Source organism: Dendropsophus ebraccatus, chromosome 1, assembly GCF_027789765.1.
Source record: "Dendropsophus ebraccatus isolate aDenEbr1 chromosome 1, aDenEbr1.pat, whole genome shotgun sequence".
In the NCBI taxonomy this organism is placed as follows: domain Eukaryota; kingdom Metazoa; phylum Chordata; class Amphibia; order Anura; family Hylidae; genus Dendropsophus; species Dendropsophus ebraccatus.
The window spans coordinates 105,912,081-105,933,620 of NC_091454.1; the positions used below are offsets into that span (position 1 = coordinate 105,912,081).

Here is a 21,540-nt window from a genome sequence, read left to right on the forward strand (position 1 = left end):
CACTGATAAGTGCTCAGTATAATCACTACAGTACAGTACAGCACTATACTGTACAGGACATTAAACATAAGAAATGTTCATCAGAACCAGCAATTATAGTACAGTAGTCATCAACTCCTCACCCATCCTTTACTGTATAGCGTCCCCCCCCATCCAAGCACTATAATGTATGGCAGATGGTGGTGCATTGCTTGTACTACTACTGCACTGTATATGCACTCCAGCAGTCTTATACAGCACTGTACTGTATGTGAAGCCTCACCACTGCTTAACTCGCCAGGTACAACCCACCATCCACACTCGCAAAAACGTTCGAAAAACGTTCGAAAAACGTTTGAAAACCGAGCAAAGTTCGAATTCCAAACACTACTTCTGGGTAAATTTTTGTTCAAATACCAAGCAGTTCGAGTTCCACAGCGTTCGAAAACCGAGGTATTACTGTACTAACTTCTGATGTTGGTTTTTAATGCAGCTGAACAAGCTTTCATGTCAACCATTGGTGCGATGTGCAGCCATTTCTGTCCTTAACCCCTTGCCTCTGCAGCCTGTTTTGTCCTTAATGACCAGGCTCATTTTTCAAAATCTGACCTGTCTCACTTTATGCTCTTATAGCTCAGTGATGCTTTAACATATGCTAGCGATTCTGAGACTGTTTTTTCGTCACATATGGCACTTTATATTAGTGGCAAAATTTGGTCACTACTTTGTGTGTTTTTTGTGAAAAACATCAAAATATCATAAAAAATAAGGAAATTTTGCATTTTATGAACTTCTGAAATTCTCTGCTTCTAAAAAAGGAAGTCATAGCACATAAATTAGTTACTAAATCACATTACCAATATGTCCTCTTTATTCTGGCATAATTTGGGAAACATATTTTACTTTTTTAGGGCGTTATGGGGCTTAAAAATTTATTAGCAAATTATCACATTTTGTGAAAGTTTCCAGAACTGATTTTTTTAGGGACCAGTTCTTTTTTTAAATGGATTTAGAAGTCTGGTATCCTGAAAACCCCCATAAGTGACCCCATTTAGGAAAATAGACACCTTAAAGAATTAATCTAGGGTTATAATGAGCATTTTAACCCTACAGGGGCTGGAGGAAAGTATTTACAATTAGGCCGTAAAAAAATCGAAAATGAAAATTTTTAAATAATATATACGTTTAGATTAAAGCTTCTCATTTTCAAAAGGAACATGAGAAAAAAAGCATGCCAAAATCTGTAAAGCAGGTTCTCCTGAATACAATGGTACCCCATATGTGGGCATAAACCACTGTATGGGCACACAGCCCGGCTCAGAAGGAAGGGAGCGCTAATTAGCATTTTCAGTGCAGATTTTTCCGAAGAAGTTTCTGAGCGCCAGGTGCGTTTGCAGCGCCCCTGTAGTGTCAGCAGAATAGAACCCCCCCAAAAGTCACCCCATTTAGGAAAGTACACCCCTCAAAGAACTCATCTTGGGGTGCAGTGAGCGGTTTGACCCCACAGGTATTAGAGGAAAGTATTCAAAATAAGACAGTAAAAATGAAAAACTCGAATTTTTCCAATAATATGTTCGTTTAGTTTAAAATTTCTCAATTTCACGAGGAATGGGAGAAAAAACGTACCCCAAAATCTGTAACGCAGCTTCTTCTGAGTAAAACGGTACCCCATACGTGGGCATAAACCACTGTATGGGCACACAGCAGGGCTCAGAAGGAAGGGAGCGCCAATTTGCAGGAGCAAAACCGCAGCTAGTTATAGTTATTAGAATAGCGCAGTTACTAAAATACAATAAAAAAAATGAGATTACAGGTAATGTGGGGTGGTCACGGGCAACCTGGGGTGGTTACAGACCATCTGGGGTGGTTATGGGCTACGTGGGGTGGTTACGATTAAACTGAAGTGCTTATAGGTAATCTGGGATGAGTACCTGTAATTTGGGGTGGTTACAGGCAATCTGGCATGGTTACGGACAATCTGGAGAGGGTCACTGGCAATTTACGGTGGTCGGGGGCAACGTGCGGTGGTTACGGGCAACATGGGGTGGTTACAGACAATCTGGGGTGGTTACGGATAAACTGAAGTGCTTATAGGTAATCAGGGGTGGGTACATGTAATTTTGGGTGGTAACGGCAATCTGGAGGGGGTCAGAGGCAACGTGCGGTGGTTAGAGGCAACGTGCGGTGGTTAGAGGCAACGTGCGGTGGTCACATGCAATCTGGGGGGTTACGGGCAATCGGGGCTGATTACAGACCATCTGTAGGGGGTCACTGGCAATTCGGGTTGGTTACGGTCAACGTGCGGTGGTTACGGGCAATGTGCGGTGGTTACGGGCAATGTGCGGTGGTCATGGGCAACGTGCGGTGGTCATGGGCAACGTGCGGTGGTCATGGGCAACGTGCGGTGGTCATGGGCAACGTGCAGTGATTACGTGCGATCTGGCGTGATTACGGGCAACCTGGGCGGATACAGGCAACCTGCGGTGGTTACGGGCAACCTGGGGGGCTTAGGGGTAATTTGGGAGTAAACTGCAATTATTACTATAATAAAAAGTGTGTGTTTTATTTTTTTGTATGTTTTTCACTTTTTGTACTTTATACATTCATTGTCACTGTATTACTATGATTACCGTGATATTTTCTATCACAGTAATCATAGTTCAGTGACAGAGACCAAATTGGTCTCTGTCACTTTAAATTTTCCGAGATAACTGATTCTGGAGCGCATGCGCACTTCAGAATCAGCCTGGAGGACGGAGCTCCAGGATCAGGTAATGTATATGGGGAAGGGGGGTGACTTGGGGGGGGCGACACTGTATCACTTTTTATCCCCTGTCACCAATGATTTATGGTGACAGGGGATAAAAAGTGCTTTTTTGCACTGGGAACAGGCGATCAGCGGTATATAGTATATACCGCTGATCGCCTGCTCCGGGACCACACAGGGGGTCCCCGATCACTGCCCCATGCTGTCCGCTACCTCCGGTGGCGGAGAACAAGGGGCTTTGATCATTTATTCATTTCCATCCCTGCGAACAAACATCGTTTGTTCGCAGGGATGGGGGCGGCCATCTTGGATGTGATGGCCGCCCGGGGAGGGATAGTGATCGCCCACTAGGGGGGCTGATCTGGGGTCTGGGGGATACATTTTCATCTCCCCCCACCGTGGATTCACGGTGGGGGGAGATGCAAGGCGGCGCCGGTAATGCCCGGTACCGGCGGATCGCCTCTATAACGGTAATAGCGGCGATCCGCCGATATCGGAGGACGAGGGGAGGGGGGCACACTGTTAGTGGCGGTGGGGGGAGGCAACATTCTGCAGCCTCCCCCCGCCGCCCGATCGGCGGGAGGACATGGAATCTCCCCATAGACGCTGGGGTCGCATTGACCGCGGCGTTTATGGGGTTAACTGCCCGGGCGGAGCGCAGCTCCCCTCCGGGCAGAGGCAGCAGGAGGAGGCTGTGTCACACAGCCTCCTCTTGCTGCTCGATCTTAGATAGGGTCAGCGGGGGGAGGCAGGGAAGCCATGACGTCCAGGGACGTCATGATGTGTTCTGCCACTGCTTTTCATGACGTCCCTGGACGTCATATTGGGGGAAGGGGTTAAGGCTAGTGCATATTAGAAAAAAAGTCACACACTGACATTATAATAAAATGATGCTATACTACACATTATTAGATGAAAAAAATTTAAGCCCTTACCTGCAGCAAACATTTGGGTCGACATTTCTTGAAAGCAGCAATTCCACACACTTCACAATATTTTCCTCAGATGCATGAGCAGTACATGCAGACATCAGTACAGTAAATTTATCTAGCAAAAAAAAAAAGTGAAAGAACATTGTATACCTGTCCCAGTCGTGATGACCTTCAAAAGGGTAAAATAATTAAAACTACCTTCAGAAAATTAGGCTGTATTATAAAAAGGATGTCCAAAGTTAGGGTACATTCATACGCAACATTTTTATGCAGCTTGAAGTTAAAGGGGTTAGCTAGTGTAGTTCAGGGTACAGTATTAGTAAGTGTACTCACTGTACCCTGTGTACCTCATGAAGCTAAAATCAGCCTCCCCTCCTCCAGACTTTGCTACCCTGCTCTGTGGCGAGTCTGTCCATAAGATGGCTGACTTGGAGGAGAACGTGACCATGCCCTGCCCCCCCAGTGTCCACCATAGGCATATACAATAGAAAAAAACACTGACAACACCTCCAAACAGGTACAGCTTGGCGCAGGTCCAAGGAAGTAAATAGATTATGACATAAAAACGTATTCTTTGCAACCCAATGTGTTTCCAAACCGTACCGTCATGACTCTTGAAAAAGAAACCAGTACGGTTTGGAAACGCGTTGGTTCGCAACAAACACGTTCTTATCTCATCATCTATTTCCTCCCTTGGACCTGTGACCGGTTATAGCCACTTGGAGGTGTCGGGAGTGTTTTTTTCTATTGTTTCTATCACCTTTGGATATCGGGAGTGGATACGGTCTGTTACTGCCTACACAAGAGTCATGCCTCTGTTATATGCACAACTCGCACAGGTGAGAGTTACCTGCACTTGTTTTTCTCTCACCCAGTACACACTGATCCTCGCCATGGAGCGATGTCCTTTTGTTTTTGTCTCTATAGACATATACAGGCTCAGGGGTGGACACTGGGGGCAAGGCATGGTCACATGCTCCATGTCAGCCATCTTATGGACAGAAACACCACAGAGCAGCCCAGCCTGGAGGAGGGGAGTCTGATATTAGCTCTATGAGGTACACAGGGAACTGTTGTTAGTACATGCAGTGAGTACACTTACTAATACTGTACACGAAACTCCTTTACTATAAAGTGGCCAACCCCTTTAAAGTGTCATTCCATTATACTATATTATATATCCATTTTATTATATCTCATCACATGGGGAGTTCGTGCATATTGTTCCTTGCTCAGCCAATGAAGGCACCCATGTTAAGATCCACCTCCCAATGTATTGGACAGGAAACCGATCCATAAAAAGTGACCACCCTTTCATCCTCAGTTTCTGTTCCCTGTCCTTTGGAGAGGTGGATATGTACCACCTGCTTCAGGGATCCTAAAAGGAAGAGCAGGAGTGGAGTACCCAGTATAAACCCTTGGGACTCATTAACACAAAGTAAGATTGACTGAGCTTGCAATTCTACATGCATGTTGAACCTGGAAGTGCTGTGCAGTGGGACCATGGCTATATCAGAATTGCAGTGATGAGGCAGTGGGGGAAGGCAAGTATAGGCTTTTCTTTTCATCACCTCCCTAAGCACAACCTAGCATTACATATCAAGTGTAGAGAAGGTTGTCCAGTATACAGTTAAAAGCAATAGTTATTGATTGAAAAGATAAAAAAATAAAAATAAAAATCACAATAAAAAATGTGCTTATATTGTCCTGACCGACACGTTTGTCTTTTGACAGCTTATATGCTGGCTGCCTTAGTTTTCTGTGCCATTTCCTGTGCTCCACCACAGGCGCCTGGAAAAGCTGGATCATGTCCTGGGAAACTGGGAGAAGTTTCACAGGACTGGATCCTGCTTTTCCATAACTATTTTTTATGTTTCATTGATATAGCAATGTAAGTTACTAACTTTTATTAACACTTTTTGGAAGGATAATGGGATAATTTGCATATTACATTTGTACCATTTAGTGCAGTGATGGGCAACCTTTTGAGCTTGGTGTGGAGTATAACTCAAATGGTGTGTAACACCATAATGGTGGTGAAAAAACACCATAATTTTGCGTTATTTGTAGTTTAAATAACAAAAATATGTAATTGTAATATATAACTGTACTTAATAAACCAAAAAATAATTATTGTGTGAAGTAAAAACCACACACATACACATTACCCCATCTGACCCCCATCAATTCCCGTACCCCGGATTTTCTGGGTCACTATGATTACAGTGATACCAAATTTATATAGTTTGTTTTTAGTTTAATCACTTCGGCATGATACAAAATATATTTCTAAAAAACTAAAAAAAAAAAATGAAAAAATAAAATGAAATTTAAAATAGAACAACGATTGTACTGCTGATAAGGTTAGAGACAGCGGCCAATCCATTGAGGTCATGATTTGATGGTAGCATGTAATGGCCTAAACAGCCAGCATCAGCAGTTTCTTTGATCCTGACAGTTAGTGCGGCCGCATGTTTGTCACACCGACAGTTGAGCTCCCATAAACCCCAATGCAGGAAGCTCTTAACCACCTTATTCTGACCACCCCATAAAAAGGTGCATTGGCAGTCACTAAGGGGTTAGGAACAGATCTCATCAAGGATTCAACCAAAGTACACTCTCTTATGGGTCCATAGATTTGTTCATGATGTTGATGGTCAATGCCATGGTATTAGCAGTTTCCAATTTTATGCCCTACCTTATCCTACTTAACCCTTTAAGGAGCCAGTTTTCATTTTTGTGCTTTTGATTTTTCTTCCTCTTGTTTAAAAGGCCACTGCACTTGTATATTTTCCCCTACAGACCCACATGAGCCCTTACTTTTTCCGACACCAATTAGACTTTGCAATTACAGACTTAATTTTTCCATAAAATATGCTGCAAAACCAGAAAAAAATTACATGTGCAGTGAAATTGGAAAAAGGTGCAACTCTTTATTTTGAGGGGTTTTGTGTTTACGCTGTTCGCCCTATGGTAAAAATTGACATGTTATCTATGTTCCTCAAGTCAGTACGATTACAACAATATGTAACTAGTATAACTTTTATTTTATTTGATGGCTTAAAAAATTAAAACCTTAAAACAACTGTTTAAAATTGCTCTATTCCCATCCTTATAATGCTTTTATTGTTTGGTCTATAGGGGTTTTTGAGATGTAATTTTTTGCACCACGATCTGTTCCTTTGTTCGGTACCTTGTTTGTGTATATGCGACTTTTTGAACACTTTTTATTTTTTTTGGATTTGATGTAAACAAAAAGGCACAATTTAGCGTTTCGGCTTTTTTTGTGCTTACGCAGCTTACCGCGCAAGATCAGGAATGTGATAATTTAATAGTTAGGGTGATTACCCACACTCCGGGGATTCAGGGAAAAAAAGGGGGTCCTTGCTGGAGTACCCCTTTGGGCTCGTTCCCACTGAGCAAAAGCAGCTGAATTTCTGCGCTGAATCAGCGCTGAAATTTCAGCCGTTAAAATAGGTGCAGAGCTAATTTCCATTGTGTTGAATGGAAATTCTGCTCTGCAGTTCACACAGTGGAATTTCCGCACTGAACTAATCCACTTTCCGCCAGAAGAATGAACATGTTCATTCTTCCGCTAGCGGAAGCCTATACAAATCAATGGGGCTCTGATTTTCTGTTTCAGCGCGGAATACGCGCGTATTCAGCGCGGAATACAAGCGTAATACAAGCGGAAATTACTCGCTGAATCAGCGCGGAAATGGGGAAAAGGGGGGGGGGGGGAGTAGGATTCTAGTATATGTTCTGGTATAGTCTAGTTTACTCACCAAATACTCGCTGAATTTCAGCGCTGAATGCATGCGGATTCAGCGCGGATTCCTCGAGTATTCCGCGCTGAATTTGTCATGAGCTGATTACGAGCTGAACACTTTCCTAGCAGAATATGCAGGGATTCTGCTTACATTCTGCTTATATTCTGCTCGGAATTCAGTGTCAGTTGATTTCAGGCGGAAATATTTCCTTGCGTAATCCGCTCCTTTTGCTCTGTGTGAACGTAGCCTTAAAGTGATAATTCAATGTTACTTTTTCGGTCCATCTTCAGATTGGGTGAAAAAAAAGACAACTCCACTCTTGCCAGCTCATTTGAAACCATAAGAAACAGCAACCCCAACAACTATAGATGAAATATTCATCTATAAATTCATATCTAAATTCACATATTTTCATGGTATATTTATACACCATGGGGGAGATTTATCAAAAATGGTGTAAAGTGAAACTGGCCCAGTTGCCCCTAGCAACCAATCAGATTCTACCTTTCATTTACCAAAGAGTCTGTGAGGAATGAAATGTGGAATCTGATTGGTTGCTGGGGCAACTGAGCCAGTTTAACTTTACACCATGTTTGATAAATCTCCCCCCATATTTATATCTTTTTGGAGGTTTAGGGTAAAAAGACAGGAAAATATTAAGTTATTTTTACAAAAGAAAACTACTGCAAAAGCAACAGGTATAATGCACATGTGATATGTAGACCAAACACAAGTATTAGTACTAGCAGAGAGTTACTAGATCAGTCTATATACCTCTTTCGAAGTTTGCATTGGCGCCTCTATTTAGAAGAACACGAACCATTTCTAAATTCCCAACACTAGCCGCATACATCAAAGGAGTCCAGCCAAACCGGAAACAGCATTCAACTTCTATTCCTAATTCAAACAGAATATAACATAGTAACAGATCCCGAAAACACATTCAAATAAAATGTTAAAGTTAAATGTAAAAGTTAAATAAAAAGTTAATGTTGTCACTTGTTGGAACTTCCAACAATGTTATGCATTAAAAGGATAGAAAAAATACATTTGTAAAGTATGCCCATGTCTATACAATATTTCCAAGGAGGGTTGCACTTTTAACCCTTTGAGGACCAGGCCCAAAATGACCCAGTGGACCGCGCAAATTTTGATCTTAGTGTTTTCGTTTTTCCCTCCTCCCCTTCTAAGAGCTCTAGCACTCTCAGTTTTCTATCTACAGGCCATGTAAGTGCTTGTTTTTTACAGGAATAGTTGTACTTTGTAATGGCGTCTTTCATTTTACCATAACATGTATGACGGAATCCCAAATATATTATTTATGAAGATATAAATTGGTGAAATCGCAAAAAAGAATGCAATATGGTAACGTTTGGGGGGTTCCTGTGTCTACCTAATGCACTATATGGTAAAAGAGACATGATACTATTATTCTATAGATCAGTCCAAACACAACCATATGCTGGTTTTTACGCAGATTCTCTAATGTTATATATATTTTTAAATGAAATCCTTTTTTGGCAATTAATTAATAAAATGGGCCTATTGTGACGCTTATAACGGTTTTATTTTTTCACCTATGGGGCTGTATGGGGTGTCATTTTTTCCGCCAGGATCTCTAGTTTTTATTAATACCATATTTGTGAAGATCGGACGTTTTGATCACTTATTAATTTTTTTTATATATAATGTAACATTAAATCGGTAATCCGCACACTTTTTCCCCTATTTTTGTGTACGCCGTTCTCCATTCACAATGACGTTTGTAATATTTTAATAGATTGGACAATTACGCACGCTACGGTATATTATATGTTTATTTATTTTTATATGTTTTATTTATATAATGGGAAAGGGGGGTGATTTCAACTTTTATTGGGGGAGGGGTTTTGGGGTAGTGTGTTAGTGTTTTTAACTTTTTTTTTTTACACACATTTGAAGTCCCTTTGGGGGACTTTTACATACACTAGTGTGATTACACACACTGATCATTGCTATGCCTTAGGCATAGCATTGATCAGTGTTATCAGCGATCTGCTCATTGAGACTGCCTGTGCAGGCTCAGTGCAGCAGATCGCCGATCGGACCGCACGGAGGAAGGTGAGAGACCTCCAGCGGTCCGTTTTACCGATCGGGACCCCCACAGTCACACTGCGGGGGTCCCGATCGGTAAGTGACAGGGGACTCCCCCTGTCACTTACACGTAAACGCTGCGGTCGCGGCGCAATCGCGGCATTTAAGGGGTTAATGACACGCTGCAGCGTGTCATTACCGGTGAGGTCCCGGCTGCTGATTGCAGCCGGCCCCCACCTGCTATAAAGCGCGCTCCGCTCCGGAGCACGCTTCATAGCGGGAGAACCACCCAGGACGTACAGTTACGCCCTAGGTCGTCTGGGGACAGACTTCCATGGCGTAACTATACGCCCTGGGTCGTCTAAGGGTTAAAGTGTCACTGTCGTTAATTTTTTTTTGCAGAAATCAATAGTCCAGGCGATTTTAAGAAACTTTGTAATTGGGTTTATTAGCCAAATATGCCATTATCTGCATGTAAAAAGCCTTTTCCCAGGTCCCCCCCTCCTCTCCTTTCTGCTGTCCACTCCTCAGAATCAGGAAATCTCGACTGTTTTTTCATCTCTTTCATCAGTCGGATCCTGTCTGGTCTATGAAGAGGGGAGGGGGGAGGGGGAAGGAGGGAGATTAGCGGGCAGCTGTGAGCCAAGAACAAAGGATTGCTCAGTGGGGGAGCTATTCAGAGCCCTAATTATTGGTCAGATAGCTCCATGGTGCCTGTCAGAAGAGAGAGCCTGAGATGTGAATGTAAATTAACGCTTTGTTGTCCTGTTTTTGCTGCCTTTACTTTCTCTCTCCATAGGAAAACCATGAAGACAGGAAGGAGAGCTTCAAACTGCTTTTTCATGATAAAAATGCATTTTTCGGCTAAAAAAAACAATTACAAAGTTTCTTAAAATCGCCTGTACTACTGACTTCTGCAATAAAAATTTTAACGACAGTGACACTTTAAATGTTGTTCAAGTGTCAAAGAGGCATGGCCTAGGGCCGCAACACACCTGTGCAGTAATTCCCTGAACTCTCACTTCTTGACAGACAAGCAGAACCCCACTCAAATCCCGCGTTTGCACCCTTTATTAACATCGAAACAAAGGTATAAGGAGTGTGCCAACTTGCAATGAACCATGCACAGATTTAAAACAGGGCTAGGGCCCAGACTTATCAAAGGGTATAAAATTTAGACTTGTGCAAACTGGCCACAGCAACCAATCACAGCTCAGATTTCGGCACTGGTAAATTGAAAGCTGAGCTGTGATTGGTTGCTGTGGGCAGTTTGCAGCAGTCTAAATTTTACACCCTTTGATAATTCCCCCTCCCCCCCCCCCCGCCTTAGTGTTGAAAGTCCCCTCTGTCTGTGAAGCAGTGAGCGGACAGGCAATTAGGGCACGTTCACACTACTGAATCCGCGCTGATAATTTCCTGTGGATTTTGCCGCTCGCCCCCACACCACAGACTTCTATGCTAAGGCAGATTCCGCCGTTCCCCCCAAAGAATTGACATTCTTTGTACCATAATAAGTATCCGTTATTCCAGGTTACGTTTCGGGAGAAGTGTGTACATGAGGAGTGACAGTATTTTTGGCCATTACATAACTTATATATGATATGATATTTTTACCAGATTTCTCCAGATGGCTCCCACTTACTGCCCACATACAGAGAAAGAGGGGTCATGTTTTTCTTAGTCTCTATACATACCCTAAAAAACAGCAGCAAAGAGGACATTAAAGTGTAAATATCACTCCCTGCCTGTGGCAGGATACGCTGTTAAAATCCTGCCACCGCCATGTCTGTTTGGGCACGAACTGTGGACGATTACCTGCCAATAATCATTTGGTGTAATAGCTCATGTTAATGGTGCGTTTACACAGGCAGGTTTATCTGACAGATTTTTTAAGCCAAAGCCAGGAGCAGACCCTAAACAGTGAACGGGTCATAAAAGAAAGACTGAGATTTCTCCTCTTTTCAAATCCATTCCTGGCTTCCAAAATCTGTCAGATAAATCTGCCTGTGTAAACGCACCATAAAAGACCACAATCAGCCGACATGCATGATGTCGGCTGATCGTGGTCTTTCATCATGTTGAAACAACCTGATCATGCAGTGACGTTCTACTGCCCGTCGCTCCATGTAACAGGAGTGGCGGCAGCAGAGTGCTGATGATTTTAATGGCCTGACCAGTTAGGTTGGCACTTGCTTTTCCCTCAACATCATGCCACGTTATGCAGCGTTTAGAAGCAGGAAGTAGTATCGAGCAGATTACCAGATGGCAGACTGGGGGCAGTGAGGGACTGGGGACTTTTTCCTTTCTCCTCCCCCAACAACCCCAGGCACATGAAAAAAAAAAAAATTATGAATGCCTCTCGAAAACCTCTTTATATTACTATAGGTTTGCCAACCCATTAAATAGCCACCTTTAAATGGCAGTATATCAGTCTCACCTGAATCTAAGAGATCTTCAACTAACTTCAAATTTCCTGAAGTGAGAGCATTCTTAAGAGAATCTTCACTGCTTTCAGTCATCAACTCCGAATTCTGTCTCTGTGAAAATAAATTACCAGTACAGTTTTCACTTAAAGAAGAAGTTCAGAGACAATCATAATTTTCCAGGATGGAGAAACATAACAAGTGCTCCTCACCCCCTCCCTTCGCAACGATGGCTTACTGCTCCGAGATGCCCAACTGGTACCTGCATCTGCAATGGTGACATTTAAGGGGTTAATGACAGGTTGCATCATGATTGCTGCTGCCTGTCATAAACAGTGGGGACCTCACCCGCTTCATAGTGGCATAATATGGGGGGGGGTTAATTTAACGTTACTGCGGTTACATGTACGATAAACCGCGATATTGATTTAGGCCAATATCGCCCAGCCCTAGGTTCCTGTGTGTCAGGAGGGAGAGACTTATCATAGAATTTGTCTTGTGCAGTGAAACTAATGGTCCTTTTACACTAAAAGATAAATTGCTTACAGGAGAAGTCTGGGGTCGGACATTTTTTTCAGAAGCAGGAGGAGGTGGCTCAACATAACATGCACCTACCTCCCCGGCTCCAGCACAGCCAATCGCAGCTGAGTAGCTAATGACGCGGCAGAGGGCGGCTGGCACTAGGGACGGTCTGAGCAGTTCGGCCGGCCGTCCGAAGATGACATTGTTGGCACAAGATGGCGGACGGGGGTCGGCAAGAAGCAGGTATGTATAGAGCACTACACTTCTGGGTCTAGAGTGGGGGGGGGACACGGGGAAGGGGGTGATTCAGTAACATAACATACATTACAAAGTTGTATAACTTTGTAAAGTGTGTTATTTAGTGAATAATTGTTTAGCGCCGCACTAATAAAAGGACAATAAAAGGACAGAGTCACTATAAAGTGACTGTACCACCAGGCCCAGGCTGAAGCACTAGAGGCGGGCCGGCCCACCCTTAGTGGGAAGAAACCCCAGCCCCTCCATTAAGTGACTCCATTAGAATCAATGGAACCCTATGATAGAGGGGCAGGGGCTTCCTCCCACTAAGGGTGGGTCGGCCCGCCTCCAGTGCTTCGGCCTGGGCCTGGTGGTACAGTCACTTTAAGGACAACCCACAGAACAGGATGAAACTGAAAACAACTGTTTAGATGCCAGTGACAATTTTTGTGGACATGTTGAAAGACCACGATTAATGATTTATTGCTCATCATTTCGCCGCTAGCTGTATTCACAAAGGCGGATAATAGCTCAATTTTGATCAGTAGCGCAAATCTGCAAACAATAATCGCTATGTGTAAAAGGACCATAAGATTGCAGAGGAGTGAAGCGCATAACCACATACTTCTCCCAGCACATTTTAGAGATTGGTGGGGATGTGAATACTCAGACCCCGACCGATCAGAAACGAGCAAAGGATTTATCTAAGGACAAGGACACTTTAAGGAGGAACTAACAGTGGCCTGTGGGAACATGACAGAGAGTAAAGGCAGCTCTTCTTACCTTCATCCTCAGTGATGTTTTTGTGTCATCTTTACCCCCCCCCCCAGCCATTTTTTCTGCTATTTGGCCAGTTTGTCATAGATTTTTTTTTTCTAAAGTAAATTATGCTGTTTTGTACTTATCATACAGCCAAAAAATGCCCATATATGACGCAAAAATGGCCCATATAGAGAGTGTGCGCAGCCTCAGGGGCATGGCAGCAGCCACAGGTGTCAGTCCTCACACAGACCACTCAGTGACCTCCCCATCTGCCAGGGAGGCCGGGCCTACAGCACTATGGCTGCCAGTGCATGGCGGGGGTGTAGTTCTGCTAAGGCCATCACCTCACTGGGGAGACAAGGCCCTCAGGGTGAACACGGCATTTGTCCTAAAACTGAGGGGCCGAGGCACAAAGAGCACGACTTATTAACCCATAACTTGCTAGGTAATGCAGTGTATATAGAGCAGTGTGCCTCTCAGCATGTCTAACCCGGCCGCAGGCTTTGCAGGAAGATGGAGGACAGCTGTGTACCTGGCTGCGTTCCCGATAGTCGCCAATGTCCCATGCATCATCATCACTATCGCTGCTCTCTCCGCCCCCGGGGATCGCATGGTACCTAAGAGCCGCCATCTTCTCCGCGTCTCCTCCCTATGCTCTGCAGTAGTCTTTCCTCTTTGCTTCATTCAAGTTGAACTGCGCCCCCTGCTGCCTCCTAACGGCATCATTAGGGATGAGGCGCCAGGAAATGGGAGGCGTGACGGCGGCGAATAGCCCGTCCTGTATTGTTACCACATGTCCGTGCACAGGAAGGACACCAGAGGCAGCTGTGTGACTGACCATGGCTGTGCTGGAGTCTCTCACCAGACCGGTTATAATGCACTCCACTGCTACACCTTAGTGTAGGGCATGTACACTGAGGGAGTGCACACCTCTCTGGTTTGTATTACACGAATTTGTGTCAGTCACTTATTTAAAGGGGTACTCCAGTTTGTTTGCCATAGAACAACTTGTAAAGCACAGGTGTAGCCATCAGTTCATTGAATAGTGGCCGGCCCGCACAAAACTGACATGTCGGTTTTCCATGTGTCTGTTTGGAATCCCGGTCGGAGCGTATACTATGCGTATACACTCTGGGCCGGAATTCCATTCATTTTCAATGCCGTGATTCAAAAAATACATTGTGTGAGCGTAGCCTAAGGGTGTCTTTACAAAGAGAGATTTATCTGAAAGATTTTTGAAGCCAAAGCCAGGAACAGACTTTAAGCAGAGAACAGGTCATAAAGAAAAGCCTGAGATTTCTCCTTCTCTATTCCTGGCTTTGGCTTCAGAAACCTGTCAGATAAATCTCTGTGTAAAGGCACCATGAGGGATAAGCTTGTTAGGGCGTGGCACAAACATTAGTAGTCAATTACAATTTTCACTTACTAAAAAAAACTAAGGATCCGCAGCAGATTTGATGGTGTAGATCTGATGCTGTGTTCAGTTATTTAAATGAAATCTGCTGCGGATCCGGTAAGTGTGAACGTGAACGTACCCTAAAGGGGTATTCCCCCCCCCCAAATTATTTTTGCATTAATACATTGCCAACCCGTAGCTCTCCATCTTTCCAATATAACGTTATTATGGATTCTGCACAGTTTTGCTGTTATCTAGATGCATTCGCCCCCTCCGAATGCTAGAATTATTAAACCTCAGTCCAATCCGACACGCTCCCTGCTCCTGGCCTGCACCCTCCGAGACGGCATCACGTGTCCTCAGTCTCTTCAATAGGCCCAGTTAGCGCTTCCAACCCAGCCAAACTAAAGTGATGGACACTGCTGGCGGTGGCTGCTGTAAGAGAGGGAGACAGTGATCAGTGCAGCTGTCACTGTCTCCCTCTCTAACAGCAGCCAGCCCGTCACCAGCACCATGTGCCCCCCCAGCCCCAGAAAACTGTTGCCCCCATGCCCGTCACTCACCTGCAGCTGCCACCAGTACTCCCCCCCCCCCCCCTGCTCTTATTCACGGCAGCCCCCCCCCTCACCCACGAGTGGCGGTGGCTGCTGTTAGAGAGGGAGACAGTGATCAGTGCAGCTGTCTCCCTCTCTAACAGCAGCCACCCCCCTAACTCGCTTTATGTGCCCCCCCAGCCCCAGGAAACTGTTGCCCCCCCCCCCCGGTCATCACAGCAGCACACCCTCCCGATCCTCACCCGTGGCACACACACCCCGATCATCACCCAAGGGCACCCCCTGCCCCCCCACGGTCACCACCTGCAGCACCATCACCCCCCCCCCTGGTCATGACCCGCTGCAAACGCCGAACCTAGCACCCCCTCGGGCCTCACCTTCGGCATCGTCACCCCCTCCCCCCTCAACTCTGCTGCTCCGCTGACTCAACTCGGCTGCTCCGCTGCCTCACCTCAACTCTGCTATATCTTGTGGATATCAGCTCTGCTACATCATGGACCAATCAGGCATAAGCATTGCATAATGGGAGATATAGTCTTCTGGCCAGCGCCATGTTGGATATATTTTGACTTTTTCAAAAACTTGTAACTTTGGAATGGAAGCAGCTAGAAAGACGGGAGATGGCTCAAAATTCTCAGGGGGACTTGGTGACTAAGGCCAGCTAGGTTTGGGAACATTTCATTTTTTTTAGCTCTTGGGGGGAATACCCCTTTAAGATGTAAGCAGTGCTCGAATGTGAACAAATCCCTTCTTTATGTTGATAAGACACCACAAAAGATTACAGATAGAATCAAAAAACACAAGTCAATGAATAGATTTGCAATTTACTCCCTATCATTTTGATGTGTCGACATAAAATTTCTCAACTGGAATATGAAGAAATACTAAAAGAAATTTGTTTAGTATCGAGAAGAGACGTATAAGGGGAGATATGATCAGTGACTGGGGTACCTTGGGCCCACCAGGGAATTTAATTCTAGGGGCCCACCCTACATATACCAGATAGAACCAAACCTCTGCACAGCGTTGTGTATGTGACCAGCAATGCTGGCTCACTGCTGGTAACTTGTCAGTCACTCTATGCAAACAGTATAGGATGCCACATAAGTATCTTGAAAGGAGAAGTCCCATAAAAGGGGAACTCCAGGTAGAGGTTAAAAAAATGAAACTTCTGCAGAAGCATAAAGCATTACTTACCTATCTATTCCATTTTTGAAACTACCAAAAATCCATTTGTTTTGGGGGGGTTTTGTTCTGTTTTGTGTTTCTGCACTTCCTGGTTTATCAGTTGTACACAGTACTACAGGTTCCAGAATGCAATGCTTTCCCCCAGCTGTTCATCACAGTCTTCCACCCTGCACATTCCCCGCCCAAAGCTGCTGCAGAACATCTAGGCTGTGTTCACACATTGCAGTTTCATTGTGTTACTGAATTATTTGCAGTAATTTATGATTTCATTGTGGTCCCACACAGTACGCTGTATTCTCTACCTGTAACACCACACAGCAAGCTGTATTCTCTGCCTGTAACACCACACAGCACGCTGTATTCTCTACCTGTAACACCACACAGCACGCTGTATTCTCTACCTGTAACACCACACAGCACACTGTATTCTCTACCTGTAACACCACACAGCACACTGTATTCTCTGCCTGTAACACCACACAGCACACTGTATTCTCTACCTGTAACACCACACAGCACGCTGTATTCTCTACCTGTAACACCACACAGCATGCTGTATTCTCTACCTGTAACACCACACAGCAAGCTGTATTCTCTGCCTGTAACACCACACAGCACACTGTATTCTCTACTTGTAACGCTGATATTGGAATAAAGAACTTTTTGAATTTTTTTTTCTTTTCATTTCCACGCACATATTATGATCAAGCATTTGTTATCTTTGAAGTTGAGCCCCACAATAAGGCTCTGATCCTCTCTGCCGTTTAGCATCATTTACATGTGTTACTGCATCATTTTTGTGAATACACTCAAGTACGGCAATGACACTCCAACATGTGTGAACACAGCCCTGATTTCACTGCACACTTCAGCACAATTTGAGAAATCAGTGCTGCACCTGCTTGTGGCCGGTCAGAGATGGTGAATCACTCAGGGGATTGGGGAATCCAGCCAAGCCTCCTGGGACATCATGCCCTGCCCCTGTCTGCATCATCAGCCTGATCTCAGCAAACACACATAATGTGAGACAGAGGGATGTAAGATTTGTCTCCTAAGGGGGGAGAGCAGAAGGAGCAGGAGACAATGTGGATTTGCACAGGGGCCATTTTTTTCACTTCCTGGATTTCTATCAGCTACCAGTGTGGCAGAACTGTACAGATACGGTAATACATTGTATAGACACATATATTTAACTTTTTATGTATTTTTAATAGAAAACAAGTTTTTCTTATCCAGAGTTCCCCTTTAGGCTGGGTTCACACTACGTATATTTCAATCAGTATTGTGGTCCTCATATTGCAACCAAAACCAGGAGTGGATTAAAAACACAGAAAGGCTCTGTTCACACAATGTTGAAATTGAGTGGATGGACGCCATAAAACAGTAAATAACTGCCATTATTTCAATACAACAGCCGTTGTTTTAAAATAACAGCAAATATTTGCCATTAAATGGCGGTCATCCACTCAATTTCAACATTATGTGAACAGAGCCTTTCTATGTTTTCAATACACTCCTGGTTTTGGTTGCAATATGAGGACCACAATACTGATTGAAATATACATAGTGTGAACCCAGCCTTAAACTGACAAATCTCAGGCAGGCAAGAACATAATAACGAAAGTATACTTACCTGTACCCGTGCCCTCATATTTTTTTGCACTTACGCTGTTTACTGTGCATGATCAGGAATGTGATCGTTTAATAGTTCTGGAGAATATGCAAGCAGCGATACCAAATATGTTTATTTATTTATTTGTATTCATAAAATAGGAAAAGGGGGGTGATTTAAAAAAAATCAAGAATGGAAGGTATTTCAGTATGAATTTTGGGAGTCTATGTAGAACAGATGGTATAAAGTGGCCTCCATCATAATTATATGGGAAGGTATGAAGGTCATGGAGCAAAAAGAATAAAACCGTGGTGTGAACGAGACCTTAATATGGTGCATTTTTACACTGTCTAGTTTGTTTCCACTGTCAAGCTAATTGACTTTTTTAATTTAAAGAGGTACTCTGGCAAAAAAAAAATTCTTCTCAAACCAACTGGTGTCTGAAAGTTATATAGATTTGTAAATTACTTTAAAAGTCTTCCAGTACTTATCTGCTGTATGCCCTGCAGGAAGTGCTGTGTTCTTTCCAGGCTGACACAGTGCACAGTCTCTGCTGCCACCTCTGTTTATGACAGGAACTGTCCAGAGCAGTAGCAAATCCCCATAGAAAACCTCTTCTACTCTGGACAGTTTGTGTCATGAACAGAGGTGGCAGCAGAGAACACTGAGTCAGACTAGAGAGAATACACCACTTCCTGCAGGACATACAGCAGCTGATAAGTACAGTTTTTTTTAATAAAAGTTAAATACAAATCTTTATACACCAGTTGATTTGAAAGAAAAAAAAAGTACCAATTTAATTCTACTGAATTCACTACAAATGTGAACCAAGATTAAGACTGTTGCACCTCTTCCTGCTTTTTGGTGTTTTTTTCTGGTACTTTTTCTGCCATATTCTTATTTTAGTGTAAAGTTTAGTTCTCATTTTATCCCCTGTGGGGCTTTTCCGGTACAAATCATGTGATTCTTTATCATGTGATTCCAGGTTTTATGTTGAAGAACTGGGGAAAAACACTAATTTCCATATAGACATGACAATATTCCCCCCTATAGAAGCTTGTGGCAAAACACAAAAAAAACACCATAGCCGATAAATGTCCTATGGGTGTTGTGTTTCGCTTTTCCCCACTGACTATCAACTAACATCTGGTCTCTGCGTTTTTGAACCCCAAAAATGCCATATGACATATTTCTGAAAAACCAGCCCATATAGTACATGAGAACATACCCCTCTCCTAGTTATTCACAGGATAAGGGATAACAAGACCTATAGAGAATTAATGGAGCACTGTCCCCACTGTTTATTTGAGGGGGATATGTTTCCCACATTCTCATAACCACTGGGACCCCAACCAATCAGCTTGATATCCCCAGCTTTACAACTCTGCAATATGTGATGGACCCCCAACTCCCCCAAGTCAAACCAAAGAACGAAAAATAAAGACATAACACATTGTAATCAGGTGTCAAAGGGGCCCAATTTTATTTAAAATTACATGACACTGAAAATGGCAGACCCCCGACTCACGAAGAGTCACCCTCCAGCACTCAGGCGAGGGAAAAACCCCTGTGGGGGAAACCTCGAGGAAGCCATGGCTGGAGAGCTGCCCCTCCCTTGGGCTTAGAGGGTAATACCATACTATAAGTATAATAAACTGGATGTCAGAGAGATGAGGCTGCAATATCTGTCACCTTAATGATGGCTAGGCGGCTGTATCTCTTCTCCTTCACAGATCCAGGTCCCCTGCTAGAACCTCCAAATTTCATCAAGGGTCGGGGGCAGTAAATTAGTCAAGCTCAAGGTCCTCTGGCGCATCCAAGATGGCACTGATCAGGGCGCGGTGCATTGCTTTATGGAACCTTCTTTATGACATAAGCGCTTGTCATCACAGTGCATGGTTGCCATGGTTACTGCAGGTAAACACATGTGAAGCATTAACCCATTAATGACTGGCGATGTGCTTTACTGCAGAGGTCACTAAACACACTTGTGACCTAGCAAACAGCCTATGGTTAGGCCACACTAAGAACACTAAATAATATGGTTTGATGTGGCCCATAGCAACCAATCACAGCTCAGCTTTCGTTTCTCAAATTACTCTGGTAAAATAAAAGCTGAACTGTGATTGGTTGCCATGCACAATTTAGACAGTCTAATCTGCCCATAGCAACCAATCAAAGCTCAGCTTTAATTTTATAAGAGCTTGTTAATATATGAAAGGTGATGTGTGATTGGTTGCGATAGGCGAATCAGATTGTGTTTTGTCTGTGGCAGGTTGATAAAGCTGCTCCATTGCTGTAAAATCTTATGATGATGATGACTGAAAACACATAACATCAAGCTTTCCCATAATGCTTTGCAGTCAGCCCTTCCTCCATACCTCCCAACTTTTTGGAGGGACACTTGTGGTTCGCAGACATTTCTATACACAGTTTAGAAAACCACTGGTATACAGTTATATACGGTGGATTTGTTAACATGAATGAGACAGCTGACAATCTGATTTCGTTGTATGTGCAAAGGGCAGCCAAAGAGTATTACTACATTTCCCAGGCTGTCATAGGAAATCGGTGATCACCCGATAAGTTGATCAATGGAGAAACTGCATTGGCTGTACAAAAGGGGCTGTCAAGTTGTTTAAAAGTAAAATAGTCCACAGTATTAAAGGGGTACTCCAGCAAAAAAATGATTTCAAATAAACTGGTGCCAGAAATTTGTACTTTACTTCTATCAAAAAAATCTCCAGTCTTCCAGTACTTATTAGCTGCTGTATGTTCAGCAGGAAGTGGTTATTCTTACCAATCTGACACATTAATATCTGCTGCCAAAGTAAATAACTGTCCAAAGTAAGTTCCTGGCATGGACAAAGGTGAAAGCAGAGAGCAATGTGTCAGACTGGAAAGAATACACCACTTCCTGCAGGACATACAGCAGCTGATAAGTACTTGAAGGCTTGAGGGGTTTTAGTAGAAATAAATTAAAAATGTATATAACTTTGTGACACCAGTTGATTTGAAAGATTTTTTTCTTAGCTTGACATCCCCATCCTATGTACCCACCTGGGAATTTGATTCTTGGGGCCCACCATACCTTACACCAGATATAATAGGCACCAAACCTTTCACATTACTATAGTGACCTTGCACAGAGCTGTGTATGTGACCAGCGATGCTGGCTCACTACTAGTAACTCTTTAGTCAGTCTATGCGAACAGCATAACGTGCCACTTAAGTTTCTTGAAAGGAGAAGTCCCATGAAACTAACAAATCTCAGGTAGGCAGGGGGGTGCAGGAACATAATAAAGAAAGTATATTTACCCATCCC

The 21,540-nt window shown here is 43.7% G+C and overlaps 1 protein-coding gene across 1 annotated transcript in view; it reads right to left on the reverse strand.

Annotated features, from left to right (window-relative positions):
* ASZ1 (ankyrin repeat, SAM and basic leucine zipper domain containing 1) overlaps positions 1-14,312 on the reverse strand; it is a 79,628-nt gene extending 65,316 nt beyond the window's left edge. Inside the window, exons 1-4 of the mRNA XM_069956067.1 lie at positions 13,998-14,312; positions 11,959-12,058; positions 8,223-8,345; positions 3,682-3,793 (exon numbers count right to left, since the gene is read on the reverse strand). Of these exons, the coding sequence (XP_069812168.1) occupies positions 3,682-3,793; positions 8,223-8,345; positions 11,959-12,058; positions 13,998-14,096 (434 nt within the window). The 5' untranslated portion in view covers positions 14,097-14,312. The remainder of the gene's footprint in view (positions 1-3,681; positions 3,794-8,222; positions 8,346-11,958; positions 12,059-13,997) is intronic.
* Positions 14,313-21,540: the final 7,228 nt, after the last annotated feature.